Source organism: Panicum virgatum, chromosome 2N, assembly GCF_016808335.1.
Source record: "Panicum virgatum strain AP13 chromosome 2N, P.virgatum_v5, whole genome shotgun sequence".
NCBI classification, from domain to species: Eukaryota; Viridiplantae; Streptophyta; class Magnoliopsida; order Poales; family Poaceae; genus Panicum; species Panicum virgatum.
This window is the reverse complement of record NC_053146.1, coordinates 12,452,419-12,471,960: the sequence shown is the minus strand read 5'-3', so window position 1 is coordinate 12,471,960 and position 19,542 is coordinate 12,452,419. Positions and strand designations below refer to the sequence as shown.

The following is a 19,542-nucleotide window of genomic DNA, read 5'->3' as shown; positions in this document are numbered from 1 at the left end:
GCATGGCATTGGCATCCATCGTCCAAGAGGACTCGTCAGGGCTACCGTTCACCAAACCCTCCTCCCTCCTCGTGCCTTGGCGATCGGGTGGGTGCATCTCACCTCCGCTCCAGCCGTCTGGTATGCAGCCACCAGTCAACCCACCTGCTCTTTCTCTCTCTCTCTCTCTCTCTCTCTCTCTCTCTCTCTCTCTCTCTCTCTCTCTCTCTCTCTCTGCAACTCAGGAGCTGGTATATATGCTGGTTGGTAGCTGCACGGCGGACGACGGCATGGCGGTGCAGAAGGCGCTGCAGGCGGTGGCGGAGGGCACGGGGTGGACGTACAGCGTCCTCTGGAAGCTCTGCCCGCACCAGGGGTGGGTACGCGCACAGCCGGCCGCCATGCGCGGAGCTCGATCGCGCTAGCTCCTTCTCTTGCCTCTCCTCTCTTCACTTCTGATCGTCTTCTTCCTCCGACGATCCGATCGTGCCCGCGGTCGACGACTGACTAGCCTGGGATGGATCCGATGTTGCGTGCGTGGCGTGCAGCGCGCTGGTGTGGGCGGAGGGCCACTACAACGGCGCCATCAAGACGCGCAAGACGACGGTGGCGCCGGGCAGGGAGGAGGATCAGGAGGCGGCGGCGGCGGCGGGGCGGCGCCGCAGCCGGCAGCTGCGGGACCTCTACGACTCGCTGGCGGGGGAGGCCGCCGCCGCCGCTGCTGGCGGCAGGGTCGTCGCCGTGCCCGTGGCTCGCCGGCCGAGCGCCGCGCTGGCGCCGGAGGACCTCACGGAGACGGAGTGGTTCTACCTCATGTGTGCATCCTACTGCTTCCCTCCTGGCATCGGGTAAAACATTACAAATTCTCACCATCAGGAAACAGACACACTGAATGTGTTCATGCATGATGCATAAATTTACCAAATCTAATTCATTTCATTGTTTTCTCCCTAACAAACTACTAGCTGGATCAACTCGTCCCTTTAACATTCTTTGCAGAATGGATGCTGCAACATGCATCAGTAAAGTAGTAAATGACAAGGATAAACAGTTCACATATTACAAAGAGAGAAGGCTGCGCTCTTTTATTTGTCTTTGCAACAAGACAGGCGGCTTTAATTTCATAAGTGAGGCGTGTACATGTGTGTGCTTTCACTTTTCAGGTTGCCTGGGGAGGCATTTGCAAGGAGAGGTTATGTGTGGCTCTGTGGGGCAAACAAAGTTGACAGCAAACTGTTTTCAAGAGCAATTCTTGCCAGGGTACATACTATCACACTTTTTTCTTAAAAAAAACAATTGGCACTACTCCTTCATGTCATAGATGCGGGTACAGTCATTACTGTCCAAAATGTTTTATGTGCCAATATAAAAAAATCATAGGTGTGTAGGTTTGTCCTCACAAGCATTATCATAATTTCATGCGTTTATTAGATACCGCAAGTATGTTCTAATAGAAATACTTGTCAAAGTTGCACCACAAAGACAATAAGGCCTTGTTTAGTTCGATCTTTTGGCCATTTTTTTGAACCGGAATCTTACTATTTCGAAGTACTAAATAAAGTCTATCTATAAAACTTTTTGCACGGATGAATTATAAATCGCAAGACGAATCTAATGAGTCTAATTAATCCATGATTAATCTATCATTAGCAAATGGTTACTGTAGCATCACTATTGCAAATCATGGATTAAGTAGGCTCATTAGATTCATCTCGCGATTTACAGCCCATCCGTGCAAAAAGTTTTGTAAATAGACTTCATTTAGTACTCCATGCATGTGTCCAAACATTCGATGTGATGTTTTTTGGTGTAAAAATTTGGGATCTAAACAGGGCCTAAAAAATTAACAATTTCAAAATTGCAATTATTAGATATCACAACTGTTTTTCACTAGAGTATATCTTTCAGTGTGTGAAATCTTGAGAGCTAGCGCTTGAGAAAAAATAAGGATAAATTTTAAGACAAACTCTTAAGACGTGTTAAGAATCAAAAAGACTAATTAATCATAGAGAAGCATGACAAAAGGTAAGGCTTATGATTGCAATTGAAATTATGAACAAACATCACTTTTCTTTCAAGACATGAGAATGACAAGCTCGAATCGAATATAAATATATCCAAAACTATTGTCTTCTTTTGTCTGACCGTAGAGAAGAAACTAATTTTCGTCATTGTTACTCTTTTCATGTGGAGCGTAACAAATATTTGTGGCAACATATAGCAGAGTGCAGGTATCCAGGTATTCATAATTTTGCCTCTGAAATTATTACTTGATGTATGAGCCTTATCATCAGTGCTTCACCATTTAGATAAATCACTTCTACTTTTATCCCAACGCCGCTTCATCAAAGTAAAATCCTTAGTAGTGAATTTATTATATTTCAAATGAATTTTCCAATACTCAATATCTGCATGATTTCCACTACATATTGAATCCTAGGTATGAACTAATTAATGCCCATACATTGACATCAATGTTAACGCAGACAGTCGCATGCATTCCAGTTAATGATGATGATGTCCTTGAAATTGGAACTACAGAGAAGGTGAGTACCGTTAACTGTTATTGTGCTTACCTTTTGTCTACTAATGATGCATTGCAGAATCAAAATGACGACGGTTAACTGTTAAAATTTGCAAACTGATCAATAATTTCATAAATTCAACAAATACTTTTCAATCATGAAACCTATTAACCAAATCATTATATGGATATTATTGGATATGTGTCGAATATGTGTACAATTCGGTTACGACTAGAGTTGAGTTGTAATATGGTATGTTAGAGATAGAGTTTGAATCGTACTTTGTATCCCTTGGGCCCATAAATATGAGGGCACTACCGTGTAACCGTGAGACGACTTGGCGGCTGGTGTGGGCGGCGGCGTGGCCGCGGTGGTGCCCGGATGCCGGTGTAGCTGCTATTTATAGGGAGGAGCGCCCGTAGTCATGTCCTGAGGATGTAGGCACATCGCCGAACCTCGTTAAAAAACATCGTGCCTAGGTGTCATTCTCGTTTGTGTGATCTCGTGATTTGGTTTTGTGTTCTTGGGGTTATCGCTTCCGCGCAATTATTCTAACAAGTGGTACCAGAGCCAGATCTAGGGAGAAGATCCACGAGGAGTCGCGATGGCATGTTCCACACCGCGTAAGGTCGCACAGGCTGTCCGGGAGGGACAGGGCGTAAGGTGGAGCATGGCGGCGATCGACGACTCGATCGGAGGAGTTGGACACTTCGGGCGGATGGCTCGAACCGTCCAATGAGCTGCAATTAATAGGGATGCGTCCAGACGTGGAGATCGGGTTGATAGCGGTTACAGGCTGCTGTGGTCAGATGTGATGGCCAAGTTCGACGGTGCGGCCGGAAGACATCGTGGACGAAGACGGCGGCTTCGACTCACGATCAGACTGGCAGTCGGTTAGTCATGATCGGAGTGGTCGTTGCAGACTCAAGGTGGAGCAGCAACGATGGTGGCGAGAGCCATGGTGGACTCGGCCTGTTAACGGAGGTGACTTGTTCGAGTGGATTCATGGTGATCTGGAGGAACATGTGCCGGCGAGCAGCAGCGCGGATACGCGGAGGTTGAAATCGGCAGCGTGCGCGGCACCTGGCTCGGCCTACGGCACAGGCGTTGACGCCCTGGACTCGGATATGATGTGTAGGTGGCCCATGGTGAGGACGTCCATGGTAAGGACCAGGACTCACATGATGATGGCAGGTTACAGTTGGAATTGGTCACACGGTAGATGCATCGTGCATGCATGTGTGGAGTTACACAGGAGGCATACGAGTCGGACTCTTTGACTTACGTGTTTCTGGTTCATCTCCATAAAATAAACAGAGTTCACGGAGATTGCAAGTCAAGGAAATTAATCGTGCTGTTCGTGGGATAATCGGAGCTTGCGACGGTTGAAAGGCGAACGGCGGGCGCAACTCACAGGCGGGTCGACAACGGCGTGTGCGACGACGTGGAGGTCGACGAGGCTTGTGAGCGGCGTGGCTGTGTAGGAGTACACGGCGGTGATGGCACGAGGAGGTCAGCACAGCAAACGCAGGATGTGGGTGCTGCAGCGTCGTGCGGCGTCCGTGGCGGGACGTGAGGAAGAAGATCACACGCAGGGTTTTGAAATTTGTTTGAGAAAAAATTTCGGACATGGCCGAAATCAACGAATTTCGCAAAATTTCGGCCGAAATTTATTTTTAGACTATTTAAAAATACTTTTAAATATATTTAAATTATTATTTCCGAAATTTTCAATTTTTGGAGGGGGCCGAAATCAGCAAATTTCGCGAAATTTCAAGCATGAACAACTTCAAGGTGGTGTGTATATTCGCCAAGGTGGAGTTTGTTTGATATGTGTCGAATATGTGTACAATTCGGTTACGACTGGAGTTGAGTTGTAATATGGTAGGTTAGGGATAGAGTTTGAGTCTACTTTGTATCTCTTGGACCTATAAAGATGAGGGTACTACCGTGTAACCGTGAGACGACTTGGCGGCTAGTGTGGGCGGCAGCGTGGCCGCGGTGGTTCCTGGATGCCGGTGTAGCTGCTGTTTATAGGGAGGAGCGCCCGTAGTCATGCCCCGAGCATGTAGGCACATCGCCGAACCTCGTTAAAAAACATCGTGCCTCGGTGTCGTTCTCGTTTGTGTGATCTTGTGATTTGGTTTTGTGTTCTTGGGGTTATCGCTTCCGCGCAATTATTCTAACAGATATGTTGGAGAAGCAGTAGGATCTAATTAACAAACCTATGAATATATTTCAGGTAGCTGAAGACAGTGGTTTAATTCAGTATGCTAGGAGCATCTTCATGGATCAACATGGCACCCCCATAATGCCTACCCTCTCAGGGCATTCAACTTCCAACCCATCCACACACATTAACCATCAGCCATTCCAAATGAAAATGGAGAAATACATTGGTGGCATAAATGTACAGCCAAATAATCCCAATCCGGAAGACGAGAACATTGAAATGGAAGATGAAGATGACATACTTGATTCAGAGACCCATACTGAAAATGGTTCTCGCCGGCATCTGCCGCTGGACAATATGGGCAATGAGCAGGCAAGACCCTATGCACGGAGCAGTGAACTGATGCAGATTGAGAGGTCGGAAAGCTTAAGGGCTGGTTGCACAAACCATGTGGATGACGAGATCTCAATGCTTATGGTTTGCCAGAACGGTAATAATATTCCAGCTCAGTATGAATTAGGTTCATGGCATTTTCCCTATGAAAACCTAATAATAAGCAGTGAATTCCTACAATCTTCAGGTAATTTGGACTTTATGTACATATTATTAGGAGTAATATCAAATTAAAGTAGATTGTTCTCACTTTCTTATTAAGTGACAATAAGTTAGACTTTCGGTGATGATGATTATCTAGTATATGATTATGGAGAATTACCGTCTCCTAGCATTTATTTAACATAAAAAAGGTCAACAAGCTATCACATTTGGGACATCGTAAAATAATCTGCTAAAAATGTTTTGCATAATCTAAAAAATATACAATATTTAATTTTTTATGGTCAAATAACACATCTAAAGTTTCATTCTTCAATTTATTCATCCACTTGTTCTTCATCCCAGCGGCACAAGATCAAGCAGCACTAGCCGAAAACGCGCACTACATCGAAACAGTCCTGACAATCTTACGGCGCAACGCGTGTCGGCGAGCGCAAGCAGCTGCACTCTCTAAGAATTCATCGTTTTCAAGCTGGAACGGTAATAAAGGAACCAACAATGATCGCCAGCGGATGCTGATCTCTGAAGGCTCCCCACAGAGAATGCTCAAGAGCGTCCTGTTCATCGGTGCGCCTGCTGCTGGATACAGTCACCAATGGCACAGGCGAGAGGTTCAGCCACCTGAGCCCAGCAGGGACGACGGCGAAGGCACCAGCCGGTCACGGAGAGGGCAGGGCCAGGCAGAGCTGAGCGCTAGCCATGTTCTCAAGGAGCGGCGGAGGAGGGAGAAGCTCAACGAGAGGTTCATCGCCCTGCGGTCGCTGGTGCCGTTCGTCACCAAGGTGCCTGTCTGAATGATGAAAAATTGAGCAGCAAGTTCGTTTACAGTTGCGTTGTTACAGGCTGCAGCAAGAATTGTTTAAAAAAAAAATTCTTTTTCCTGTTGCATTGGCAGATGGACAGGGCGTCGATCCTGGGCGACACGATCGAGTACCTGAAGCAGCTGCGGAGACGGATCCAGGAGCTGGAGTCACGAGCCCGGCTGCAGAAGATCGATGGCCACCTGACGGCACCAGTAGTCCCGGCGGAGAAGAGAGCTCATCAGAGCGCAAGCTCGGCGGCAATGGTGGAGACGGGGAGCAGCAGGATGCGAGCCGTGGAAGCGACCAGCAGCAGCTGTGGCGGCGCGGGGAGGCCGGCGGCGGCGGCGAGCGCGGAGGTGCAGGTGTCCATCATCGGGAGCGACGCGCTGGTGGAGGTCCGGTGCCCGCGCAGGGACGGGCTCCTGCTCCGCGTCATGGAGGCGCTGCACCGGGAGCTCGGCCTGGAGGTCACCACCGTCCAGGCCTCGTCGGCCGGCGATGTCCTGCTCGTCGAGCTGCGCGCCGAGGTTTGAAGCATAGCAGCATCATGAAGTCTTTCGTTCATGGCAGCAAAGTTACGTCTGAGCTCGCTGAAGTCTGAAGTTGGTCTAGCATTGTTTGCTGCAGGTGAGGGAAGTGCATGGGAGGAGGAGCGGCATCAACGAGGTGAAGAGAGCGATCCATCTAGTCATCTCATCTGACTGACTGATGTGTAACAAATTAAATCATCACAAAAGATTGTGTTACAAAAAGAATCTATAGTTGAGTTACAGATGAGGGAGGAGGGGGGGTTGTTCTTTAGGAAGCCCTTCAGCCTTCAAATTCAAATATAATGCCTTCAACAAGCACAGGTCCAGACATTGCATAAGGGAGCAGTATCTGCACAAATTTTAGCCTTGGACCTGCCCAACTTGTGTTGCGCAATGATTAGTGCTTCCTGATGGAGTGTTTGTGACTTTGTGTAGGAAACACATGTGCTGCAGACACTGGTGTGAATTTTATTTAGATCAAATCAGCAAAGAGGTTCTGATCTAATGGTGAAGACACATGTACCATATTTCCTAAAAAAAGACACATGTACCATAAATAAAGCAGAAGAAAATGCATGAACTTGATCAGCCCGGAACTGGATGGACTCGATCGTACTTAACATTTGGTGATTATCCACCAAGGCTTCCTACTATGTATTATTTCCTGGTGTGGTCGTAGCTATGTTCCCCACATGAACATCAAGATTTTCCCGAACTACTTCGTGATGGCAATTTGCACTGCATCAACTATAGTTGGCCAATGGGCCGGCCCGGCACGGCCCGGGCCCGACTCGGCCCGGCACGATTAGGCCCAGCCCGATTGGCCTAATTAATTAATCGTGCCGTGCCGGCTGGCCCACGTGCCGAGGCCACAGGCACGGGCACGGCCCGAAGGCCAATTTGGCGTACTGGGCCGGCCTGATTGCACGATGCGGCCTACGGCGCTAGGAGCGGCTGAGCGGGCGCGCGGTGCGCCGGCCGGCGGCCGCCGCGGCGTGTGGAGGACCGAGTACAACACCGGCCCGAGCTGCGGCGCGAGGAACAGGCGCGCCGGCCCCAGCTGCGGCGCGAGGAGCGGCCGGAAGAGCAGCCGCAGCCGGAGGAGCAGCACGAGGAGCAGCCGCGGCCGGAGGAGCGGGCGCGAGGAGCAACCGGGGCCGGAGGAGGCAACGCCGGCGGCCGTGCGGAGAGAGGTAGGAGGGGGTGGTCGTCGGCCGCAGGCCGCGCCGCCGCTGGGAGAGGGAGCGGCGGCCGTGCCGTCGCTGGGAGAAGGAGGGGCTGACCGCGGCGGCCGCCGCCGCAGGCGTGCGGGAAAGGGAGGGGTGAGGAGAGAGGTGTGGAGTTAGGGTATGGTGATGTATATATTCATGGGCTATTGGGCTAGAGTGGTAGAGATTTCTATTGATGAGCCAGATTTGGGAGGTGGGGAGTTAGCAGGTTTTATTCGTGCCGGGCCGGGCCGGCCCACGTGCCTGAGGCGCGGCCCAAGCAGGGCACAACGTCCGTGCCGGGCTGGCTTGGGCCCGATTGACTTCGTGCCGGGCCGGGTCTTGTATCGGGCCCAATTTTCGTGCTTCGGGCCGGCCCACGGGCCTCGGGCCCAATGGCCAACTATAGCATCAACTTACTCGCTCCATCCTAAAATAAATGCAATTCTAAGACCGAACACACAAACCAATGCGTAAAATTACAAAAATACCATTTGTCTTTTGTGAGAATGATCCAGACACTATCTTATGTTTTTTTTGTTAAACGACTCCGGATACTCTTGTCTTTTACGGTAGTTGAGTCAAAGTAGCAATTTTGTGGGACAAATTTCAAACTCTAGATGTACAATTATTTGGGACGGAGGGAGTGGTTCGGCTACATAGAACAATCCAGATCGGCACAATGTCCAGTCCTGGGAACAGCACACCCGGTTCCGCCAGCACCAGTCCCGCCTGGGGTACACTCTATACCATCTATATATGGTTTATTTTCTTGTTCCTGCTAGTTAGTGGAATTAACATGAACACATGCACATGCTTTGTCATCACAAGGGAATGCTAGTAATATTTAGAATTGAAATATACCGAAATTTTCCAAAACAACAGAATTGTCTAGCGACCTTTGCATCATCAAGCATTGCTTCAGGAGAAGGGTGTGAACCATTTTGTCCAATTGCTAGGCTTGGATCTTCCCATTTGTGATATATAAATATCTGTAGGATACATAAGTGTTAAGTGTTGTGTAAGATACATAAATGGTAATTAATTCCCCGTTGTCCCTTTTTCGTTTATCTATAAGTGCAAGCTCGACCAAGGAGTGCTGCATGCCATCATATTTCCTACCAACAAATATTTTTATGACTAGACACGGCTAAATGTGGCTTCAAATTTCTTAGCCACGTACACTTTTTGTGGCTTGCTACATACTTGTATGGGATTAAGTGTGGCAAACCAAGGCCGGTAAATATCATCAATTTTGGTAACATGATAAGGACATAGAAAGATATAGTTTCATGGGATGTGAGGAGAGTTTTATCACCACGAAACTCATCTGGTAAGTTACCTAGTTTCTAATCTAGGTAAATGTGACATGAAACTGTGCACTGGGACTGGCCTAAGGCTAGCAGCCAACCGTGCCCTTTGTGTTAAGCAGCCAACTGCTCCGAGCCAGGCCCTGATTGGGGTGTTTGTATTTCGGAGATAACTCACTCGAGATAACTGGATTTGTGTTTGTGAGTGTGAGTGTGAGTGTGTGCGCGCGCCATTCATCAAATGTCGTTGTTCGGACTCGTACGAATCTCACATACCAATCAAGCGCAATCTAGTACCCCGAGACACAATGATGATTCTCAGAGCCAATAATGGTCTCTAATCTTAGCTACCAGCCCATTGTTTTCTCTTGTTGGAGCATCTGTGTCTTTCCTCAGACTTTTTGCCCTGCAAATTTCTAATTAGACCAGCGCATCTTCCCCTACACATAGTGGCAACTGGACAGCAAGATGGCACGAACACAAAAGCAACAAAAGCATATGCACGTCCTGTCTGACCTAGCGCTCGCGGTGATGGTGATGCTTAGGACTGAACTTTGCTTAGCACTGTGTATTTTAAATCGTCACTATGTGTGTATCTGTTGGCGCCAACCACAGAACCTCCATCATGTAGCCGTTCGTATCCCTTTGCCAGTACAATAAAGAATAGAGACTAGCTAGCAAGCTCAAGGTCAGTGGCTCGTGGGGTGTACATACCTTTTTTCTCTTGGTGCGGCTAACCACGTCTACGTTTTTGTCGTCTTCGTCCTAACTGATAAGGTACTTGGAAGCCCATGCTTGGCACAACTGTACAAGAACATTTCAAGATCGAGCTCCTCGCATTGCTCGATCTCCCACAAAATTTTTCTGAACTCATCTCAATGGTGATCTCTATGGTTATATATAAATTCAGAAAATTAGAGGTGCCCTCTTTCAAGCACAGGAAAAAAGGCGGAGTAGCGGTGAGAAATAAAATACTCCCTCCGTTCCAAAATAAATGCAATTCTAGGATCAAGCACGCAAACCAACGCTATGTGTAAAATTACAAAAATATCCCTTGTCTTTTGTGATGGGTGGATGGGATATTAGTTATCTTTTATGAGAATGTTCCGGAAATTGCTTTGTCTTTTGTGGTATGTAGGTCAAAGTTAGCATTTTTTTGGGGTAAATTTTGAACTCTGTAGTTGCAATTATTTTGGGACGAATGGAGTAGCATGCAGGGAAAAAAGGTAGAAACTTTGGGGAACTACCATGACCATAGTAAAAACTAGCCATTAATGGTGAGAAGTGAACAACACATACAAGTGTAGAACAAATAAATATACACTACACAAAGTTCCAGAACTAACTACAAGTACATTATTTTGCAAGCTATTTAGGTAGAGAGAAATAAAAATTATTTTCTGAAGAAAAATATGCAGGCTTGACGTGTTGTATCAATATGTTGAGCTGCTGTCAAATATGAAATATATGCTAATCCCAAAATCAGTGTTTCAAAGGCGGTAAGGCGAGCCGAGGTGAGCCAATCCTTTTCCAGATGCCTAGGCAAGGTAGGCGACGCCTTAGCAGCAAGGAAGCAAGTGATATAGCAGCAGGAAGTGGAGGAAATAAAAGCAAAAAGAAAAGGAGAAGGGAAGAAAAGAAGAAAAAGGAACCGGTCTGAAAGCACTCGGCTGGCCCAGCCCACCATACCAACCATACCCCATGCCTTATCTACTTCTCTCTACCTCTGCTCATCTCTCTCCCTCCAAAGATCCCTCCCTCAAGCAGCGCCGCCGCCTCTGCTTGTCTCTCTCCCTCCCAAGATCCCTCCCTCAAGCATCACCGCCACCTCTACTCGTCTCTCTCCCTCCCAAGATCCCTCCCTCAAACAGCGATGCCGCCCTGCTGGTCTCTCTCCTTCCCTCCGTTAGCCTCCGCGCGTTGAGTAGGGCGAGGTGCGGCGTGGCGGCACCGAGTGTAGGGGGGACAGCGACGAGATGGAGAACGTCATCGAGTGGAGGTGGGAGAGCAGGACGGGGTGCGGCGACAGCGCGGTGGAGTCTATTTGCCCTCCATTATTCTTGCCCTCACTCCCTCTATCTTGCTACTTTTTAGATAGGCGACGAGGACTCCCAGGATTATTTGAGTGCCTGGACGCCTTTGAAACCGTGCTCAAAATACTATTGTGCTAAATCGATGCGCGCATTTCGATCACAATGAGACGCTGCGAACGCAAACTACTATGACATTCAAATTTAGAAGAAGTAGTTATTTCCACAACTCACATGAATGATGAAATGGAGAATTGAAAAATAAAAAAATGCGTACCACGCACTAGGGGTTAAACGCAGCTTATCCTGGCCTACATCGCGTTTGCATAGCAGGGTGAGCGACCAGAAAGCCAGGACAAGATTAAAGTGCTTATTACATATTCAACCATGCGTGGTCTATAAAACAAAACCTAATATATATAATTATTTATGTCCTCATAATTCTTTGAGTGGCAACTCATAATTTGCCCCAAGGTGGTTTGGTGTTCATCACCTTGTTTGTCATGGGGTACATACCTTTTTTTTCTCTTGGTGCGGCTAACCAGGTCTACGTCTTTGTCCAAACTGATAAGGTACTTGGAAGGTCATGCTTGGCGCAACTGCACATGCGATTTCCATAAAGAATGTTGCAAGAGCTCCTCACATTGTTCGATCTCCCACAAAATTTATCTGAACTCATCAGGTTATATATAAATTCAGAAAATTAGAGGTGCCCTCTTTCAAGCACAGGAACTTTACAATTTTTCAGAGTAAAAAATTTCTCCAACAATACTACAGTGTTACCAAAAAACCTTGTTGGTTCCGTAGCATAGGGATGGGCTCATTGAGGTCCAGATGATGTGCTTTCTCGTTGACTTGCTGACCCCCTTTCTCCATGGTGTCCTTGTAAGAAAAAAAAAGAAAGGCGGAATAGCGGTGAGAAATAAAATAGCCTGGAAAGAAAGTGTAAAAACTTTGGAGAACTACAATGTCTACATATAGTAAAAACTAGCCATTAATGGTGATAAGTGAACAACACACACAAGAATAGAACAAATAAATGTATAGTACACAAAGTTCCACAGGACTAACTGCTAGGAAAATATGCATGACTTTACGTCTTGTATCAATATGTTGAGGTGCTGCCAAATATGAAATATATATACTAGTCTCAAAATACTACTGTGCTAAATCGACACACGCATTTCGATCACAATGAGCGGCTGTGAAGGCATACCACTATGACATTCAAATTAATTTAGAAGAAGTTATTTCCACAACTCACATGAATGATGAATGAAGAATTGAAAAATAAAACAAAACCTAATAGTATAATTATTTAAAGTGCTTATTACATATTCAACCATGCGCGGTCTATAAAACAAAACCTAATATAATTATTTATGTTGCAACTCATAATTTGATCCCAAGGTGCTTCGGTGCTCATCACTTGTTGGTAGGAGGGAATGGTCGCCGACATCAAGGAAAGGTGGGACGACGAGTCGAAGGAACATCTGTCACTCGACATTGGAGAAGGCATCGGGCACCGGCTGGAGATCCACCTAGGATGGTGCCGCCGATGAGGTGGAGCTGTTGTAGTAGCTAGGGTTGGGGCGGCCGAGGGTGGGAAACAAGAGAGTGGCCGGGAGCAAGGCGGTTGCTTAATTATTATGTGGGATGGTTTGGACTTCCATGGTCCTCTTTGGCATATCTCGCTTATCTCTATTTTTTCGGTTAACCAAGGGTTAGAATGGAATTAACTGACTAAAATTTGGTTAGCTAAAGGTGAAGGCCAAATTTATGAACAAAAGGTTTGGGTTTCAGTCCCAGTTGTTTCACTTCAGTTCATTAAATTAATTATATCCACCCAAGTATATAATTGGCAACTAATGTTTTGTTTTTAGAGAAACGACCGAAATCCCAAACATTTGCTGCAACCACCATGCTGCAAGCTCGTCTACTGGCAACTAATTTACCATTTGGCCCATGTGCTCGAGACATAAAGTCCCATATCAATAAGACAACGATAGGAAGTCATGGATTGCAAACGCTCAAACACTGACTAGCTTGTTCTTAGTAAGAAAAAAATTTATTCCATAACCAACTTATATACGCTTTCAACAGAAGAAAAAAGATACATTTTTTTGGTGTGAACGAGCATGTATTCAAGCAAATCGTTGTTCAATCCGTGTTTGACCCGCGTATATGTTTGGATCACAGGATCTGCATTCTGCCGCACGTTTGCCTTAAATCTAATACATGCTTGCTCGTTGCAACTTGCAACTATGCATGGCTTCGTGGCTGCACGAACTCTCTCTACTTTTTGGTGTCATTCGTATATCTGTGAAAGATATGCCCAAAATCTGCATCAGCTCATGATTTCGAGAAGAATTTCAGAGATACGAAGGTAATATTCTGTAAAGGCAAATTTTCGCTGTGATCGCTTGGCTGCGGCTGGTGGCTGGTGCTGATTTGTTATGAGAGAACAGTATTGCTGACTGGCTGGTAGCTGGTGGCTGGTGCTGATTTAGTATGAGAGAACAGTACTGCTGGTTGGTTGGCTGACAAGCTAAGCGAACACAGCGTTTGTTGTTTTGTTAGTACAGCTCAGCTGAGAGTCGTTCTTTCTGTTGACCTGCATCCATTTTTTTTCTTTCTCCAAATCTATTGTTGAATCTTTCTGCTCTCAATGGTTTTGGGGATCATGCTGATCCTGTGTGTGGCTAGCTGGAGCTAGTCTGGAAATCTAGAAAAGCACGAAAATGCCTCACACACTCAAGCAAACTAATTAAGAGTACTTCATGTCTACATCAAGAATTGACTGTTGTTGGTTGGAGAAGGTGACTTGTGACTTGTGACTTGTGCTGTTATTAACCCATCAGTCAAATCTCAAAGGTTCACCATCTTAAGAGTACTTCATGCTTACTTCAAATTTTTGGTTTGTTAATTATTTAGTAACCAAAACAAATTAAAGCAACCGTCTGAATCCGCATATCACGATGTTTTCAATCATATCAAAACCCCGGCCATATGAATCCGCTTCGCATTTTTGTATTGCAATGAGAATCCATTTGTCCACTTGTTTAGCCATCACATTATAAATACCCACCCAACACATCCATAGCCAACTCACAAACTAACTACCAGAAGATCTCAAGGACTTCTTGACCAACAGATAGTGGTTAAGTAGTTAATTATCAACTTAATCTCAGACAAAAACAAACCATGTCACTATACTTGGCGCCCACGGCCGCCATCGTCGCCGCCGCCGCCCTCTCGAGGCAAGTAGCGCCGCCGATCGACGTGCGGCGGCTGGAACGGGGCATGGCGCTCCCCATGCCGCCAGCACCGCCAGCGCTGCCGCTTGCAAGTGCCACTAGGTACGTGGGCGCAAAGCACAAGGCCGTGGTGGTGATGGGCGCGACGGGGACGGGCAAGTCACGCCTCGCCGTGGACCTGGCACTCCAGTTCGGCGGCGAGGTGATCAACGCCGACAAGATCCAGGTGCACGCCGGCCTGGACGTGGCGACCAACAAGGTGACCGACGAGGAGCGCGCCGGCGTGACGCACCACCTGCTCGGGGTGGCGCGCCCGGACGACGACTTCACGGCCGCCGACTTCCGGCGCGAGGCGTCCCGCGCCGCGGGCGCGGTCGCCGCGCGCGGCCGCCTGCCGATCATCGCGGGCGGGTCCAACTCGTACATCGAGGAGCTCGTCGACGGCGACCGCCGCGCGTTCCGGGACCGGTACGACTGCTGCTTCCTCTGGGTGGACGTGCAGCTCCCCGTGCTGCACGCCTACGTGGCGGGCCGCGTCGACGCCATGTGCGCCCGCGGCCTGGTCGCCGAGATCGCGGCCGCCTTCGACCCGCGCCGCACCGACTACTCCCGCGGCGTCTGGCGCGCAATTGGCGCGCCGGAGCTCGACGCGTACCTGCGGTGGTCCGGCGATGACGAGGGCGAGCGGGCCAGGCTGTTGGCCGCCGCCGTCGAGGACATCAAGTCCAACACCCGCCGGCTCGCGTGCCGGCAGCGCGCCAAGATCCAGCGGCTGGCGAAGCTGTGGCGCGTCCGCCGCGTGGACGCCACGGAGGTCTTCCGGAGGCGCGGCGACGCCGCCGACGAGGCGTGGCAGCGGCTCGTCGCCGCGCCATGCATCGACGTCGTGCGCTCCTTCCTGCACGACGGCGACGCCGCGGCTGATGACGACGATCTCCCACCTGAAGTGCCCGCGTTCGCTCCCACGCCGGCGGCCGCCGTCGCAGTGTAACCAACCGCCTCGGCGTTGCGCAGCTGCTTTCACGAGAACGCGTGGTTGAAAGCACGGAGAAGCCATCAACCACCATTGCTGGGTGCGGCGGCGGCATTGGCCGACATCGAGAAAGAGAATGTGAATGCGAGTGAGGGTGGGGAGCATAAATTACCGTCCGGAAACATGGGAATTTCACGGTAAATCTATAAAGGTTAGTGTAATTCATGCGAGAATTCTGGGTCTGAAATTCCTACGGGGAGGGGAAAAAAAACTATGCTGCAAGACAGAAGAGTGTGGTCAGATAAAATTGGGTTGCAAATTCCATCATTTGCAGAACTCTAGGTCTCTAGCACCTGTAATTTTCTAGCCTTTTTTCCCATCTATATATATCTTGTAAATTCTATGAACTGATGCTTACTTTTGTCCTCCTTCCTTTTCATTGCTACCTACAACATGCATACATGGTGTGTCACCGAGCGTGTGCTAGCTGTTCATCAGCTCCTTCTTTTTTGCTTTTTGTCGTATCTGTCCATCTGATGAGAGAGATGAGCAATGCCACTTTATTTATATTTATCTGTACTTAAATAATAATTAACATTGTTATATATGAGGCGATGAACATAGATAAATTAATGCGATGATAATTCGATCTTCGTTAGTTGTTGACTCCTGTAGTATTAGTGGACTACACACACCAGTACAGACAGCTGTGGAAAAAAAATCATACATGTATTTAGAGTTTCATATTTTTCAACCTCTGCAGTTTGGGGTTTTAAGGGACTGTTTATGCAACGACAACTATATTCATATAATTTTAGTTTCAGTAACTCGCACTCAAACAAGAATGAATAATATCTCCTTTTCTCAATAAGTATGGAGAATGCCCAGTTAATTTTGAATTTGTATGACAGACTTCATCATTTATCAATTTAATTAAGATGTTTTTTCAAGCATAACCTATACTGCAAATTTTGCTGCTTGGATACACATATAAGATTATATCATCCAAAGCTTCCTCTACATCAAGCATGACACCTCCTCTCATTTTTGGTCATCGTTACTGTTTGTCACAAAAAGAAACATCTTCTGTCTAATCCCACATGACAACATGGATCATCGATCGACTACAATAGCTTAGATATATTACCTCGTAAAAGAAAATGTAGCTTAGAGCATCTCCAACAGATTACTCATACCTCATACCCTAAATATTCTCTCTCTCCATTACTAATAGCTACTTTTATTGTTTAGGTAATGGTTGTTGCAACAGATTACCAAAATCCAATCACCAAAAATAGGGTAGAGGAAAAATCCCCTTCATTTAGGTGAGAGAGAGGTGTGTTTTAGTGATTACCAAAAACTTATAGGTAATAGGGATCGGATTGGTAATCTGTTGGAGCACTTCCATCACCAAAACATCAATTTTTTGGTATTGGGGAGTGGGATGAGTAACCTGTTGGAGATGCTCTTAGATATTACAACCAGCGATTCCTATGTAGATATAAATAGTATTTCATAGCTGCTATAGTTGTAAACATAACAAGAGATGTCCTAGAAACAGTGGTGTGTGCATATTGTTTCATTGGACTTCAAGCGTACTACCTTAGTTTGGAGAGTGCTACAAGTAAATACAAAGTACTACGCCTGTTACTAATTTAGGAAGTATCAAGCAAGAAAAAAAATGAATATAGACTAAATTGGCTTCCAAATCTTCAAATTACAGGCCAATGGTTTATTTCTACTTGACATGGTTAAACAAGAAAAGGCTTCATATCTCCCTTATAAGGAATATAACTCCCAGTAAACCTGACAAGGAGCACAACTAAATTTAACACCAAGTTAATTAGTTACCTGTTTGAAAAATGACAAGATCCAATAATTATTTTTTTAACTCTTGCATCGAATCAGATCACACATTGCCAGCACTTAGAGTGGATAAGAGAGTATAGATGGATAGATTAGCATGGTCTTGTCTTAGACAAGATCTAGTCTTGTTAATCAAGAATTTTTTCTCAAAAAGAAAATCTGATCATACGCTGCATAGAACTTTTAGCTTCTTAGTTTGACCACTCCAGGAACAGAATAAGAACATCTCTGTTGCACATAACAGAAAGCGAGAATTGGCACTAAGGATTTATAATACCTAACGCATTGACATTTTAGTGAGAAAGTTGCTTTGAAAAGTAAAGTCAATATAAAACTATCAATTCACTTGTCCCATTCTTTCAAATCTTTCTATGCTTTTTAATCATGATGTCCTAATTTATTTCTGAAGCAGATAGGAAGCACTATAATTGTACGGAAATCAATTTAAATACCTATTTTTGGTATGGTAGACTAGCTTTTCTTGTGCTCAACTGCTTTCCCAATACTATAACTAAGATATGATTTTTACAGTTAGGTATTCTGATAGTCTTTTGTTACTTATTTTCCTTTCTGTAAACTAACTATACTACAAATAATCAATTGCACTATATTTATTATAGGTACAGCTTATTTCTGTAAAATACAAAGCTAGGGGTGTGTACTTTTGTTATGAATTATTGTATTTTAAATTGAATAGCAAGGATCAATCAACTGAAATACCAATTTGATCAGTACCTTGTGGAAAATACTTAACCTTATTTATGATATTTTTAGAATATTTCTTCATATAGGTACAAATATTTTTTATTTTATCTGTTTTTAATTTAGGCTTTATTCTTAGGGTACCAAATCGAACATAAATGCATCCATATGTATGAATCGTTATATTCCTTAATATCCAACAGCAAACTCGTACTTCCTAGAACACATTTTTCTCTCCCATAGATACATTTGTCTGCTCTTTGAGAAAAATTGAAATTTCACAAAAACCTTGTCCTAAGTATAGACTCAAAGGGTTGACATATCTGGGGTGATAAACTCAGGTGCTGCATTAAACTCAAGAAACAAGTTTGACTATGTGCCCATTATTTATAAATAATCAAACTGTCCTGGCCCATTTCATTCACTTCTTAGAAACCTCCTTAATGTGAGAACAGTGTCCCATGCAAGCATAACCTTAGCTCAAAGCTAGGGTCAAGGAATTTCCTTACTTATCATTGTTAATATTTGTTGTTGAAGGTAACACTATCACTTGTCCCTTCTTTTAGGTTTATTTATTTCATAGAAATAGCTAAGTTGGGATTAGTCACTAGTGATGATTGTTAGATTAGCTACTCCCTTTTCAGATATGTGGGTTCAAGCGTTCTAGCTGCCAGCCTTAAAGGCAAATAGGGTAGTTAGTCAAGCGTGCACTTGCGAAATCATAAACAATTTCCAAGTTGGTAACAACAATACTTTTGCGTGAGATGCATCATTGTGCTTGTACTTGTTGAAGGGTAGCTACAATAGGAAAGGTGGTCATGAAAGGGATGGGAAGAGGAGGTGTATCCCTCACATATGCACTAAACCAAATCTATTTCCAATGCCAACACCTCTTGTCTCTAGAGCACCTCCTGGTGTTTCTTCTAAGATCATTGCCAACAGAATACAAAGCCAAACAGCGAACTTGAACTAGATTAATACGAGAAGCATGACATCATTTGTTTGGATGATTGCACGCATGGGTACATCAGTGGTCCAAATACATCCGGTGATGTGATGTAATGTACATGAACCACGCATTTGGCTTATCTCCTTTTTATATTAAATAAGCTTAAGTTTGGTTCTTTAGAATTTATTTTCAGGCACTTCATTAAAATTGTGGCCAAAAGAGGGTGCATTTTTTAAAGATAAACAAGGTACCAGAAAAGGCTGAACATGTTACAAATAAAATGATCAAGTTGAGTATTGTATAAGAGGATGATGATATGTTCATGCTCTCTAGCTAGCCTTCCGTGTAATTGCCATTATCCTTGCTTACCACTTGTACCGGATCTACTAATAGCATATTAGTTGCATAAAAATGGTGTGCGCATGCATATGTGTGTGCACGCGTGACTATGTCGTTAATCCATTTCATGTAAAGCTGCTAATGTAGTTAATCCATTTCATGTAAAGCTGCTAATGTAGTTAATCCATTTCATGTAAAGCTGCTATCAAATACTCAACTAGTTTGCATGCACACGGGGAGAACTTTATGAGCATATACACCTTAAGTATGTATTTGTGTCCTCTGTAGTTTTGTATATGTTAGGGGTCGTTTGGGAAGGCTTTGCCAAGGCCGGTGAAGTAAA

At 45.6% G+C, this 19,542-nt stretch overlaps 2 protein-coding genes across 2 annotated transcripts; both read left to right on the top strand.

The window, feature by feature from the left end:
• Window positions 1-269: 269 nt before the first annotated feature.
• LOC120662399 (transcription factor BHLH42) lies at window positions 270-6,568 on the top strand. Its single transcript, XM_039941552.1, has 8 exons — window positions 270-355; window positions 528-827; window positions 1,143-1,239; window positions 2,204-2,218; window positions 2,466-2,525; window positions 4,747-5,167; window positions 5,578-6,014; window positions 6,128-6,568. The coding sequence occupies exons 1-8, from the start codon at window positions 270-272 to the stop codon at window positions 6,566-6,568; spliced, it is 1,857 nt and encodes a 618-aa protein (XP_039797486.1).
• Window positions 6,569-14,244: 7,676 nt separating this feature from the next.
• Window positions 14,245-15,750, top strand: LOC120658725 (adenylate isopentenyltransferase 5, chloroplastic-like). The gene has a single exon (XM_039936947.1). It carries the CDS (start codon window positions 14,318-14,320, stop codon window positions 15,359-15,361), a length of 1,044 nt encoding a protein of 347 aa, XP_039792881.1. The 5' UTR covers window positions 14,245-14,317; the 3' UTR covers window positions 15,362-15,750.
• Window positions 15,751-19,542: the final 3,792 nt, after the last annotated feature.

What these genes read in the sequence shown, in the direction of transcription:
- LOC120662399 (XM_039941552.1), top strand. Translation starts at nt 270, where the DNA reads ATGGCGGTGCAGAAGGCGCTGCAGGCGGTGGCGGAGGGCACGGGGTGG. An exon ending in TGCTTCCCTCCTGGCATCGG is followed by an intron (nt 828 to 1,142) that starts GTAAAACATTAC and finishes TTCACTTTTCAG; the next exon opens with GTTGCCTGGGGAGGCATTTG. An exon ending in AAATTGGAACTACAGAGAAG is followed by an intron (nt 2,526 to 4,746) that starts GTGAGTACCGTT and finishes AATATATTTCAG; the next exon opens with GTAGCTGAAGACAGTGGTTT.
- LOC120658725 (XM_039936947.1), top strand. Translation starts at nt 14,318, where the DNA reads ATGTCACTATACTTGGCGCCCACGGCCGCCATCGTCGCCGCCGCCGCC.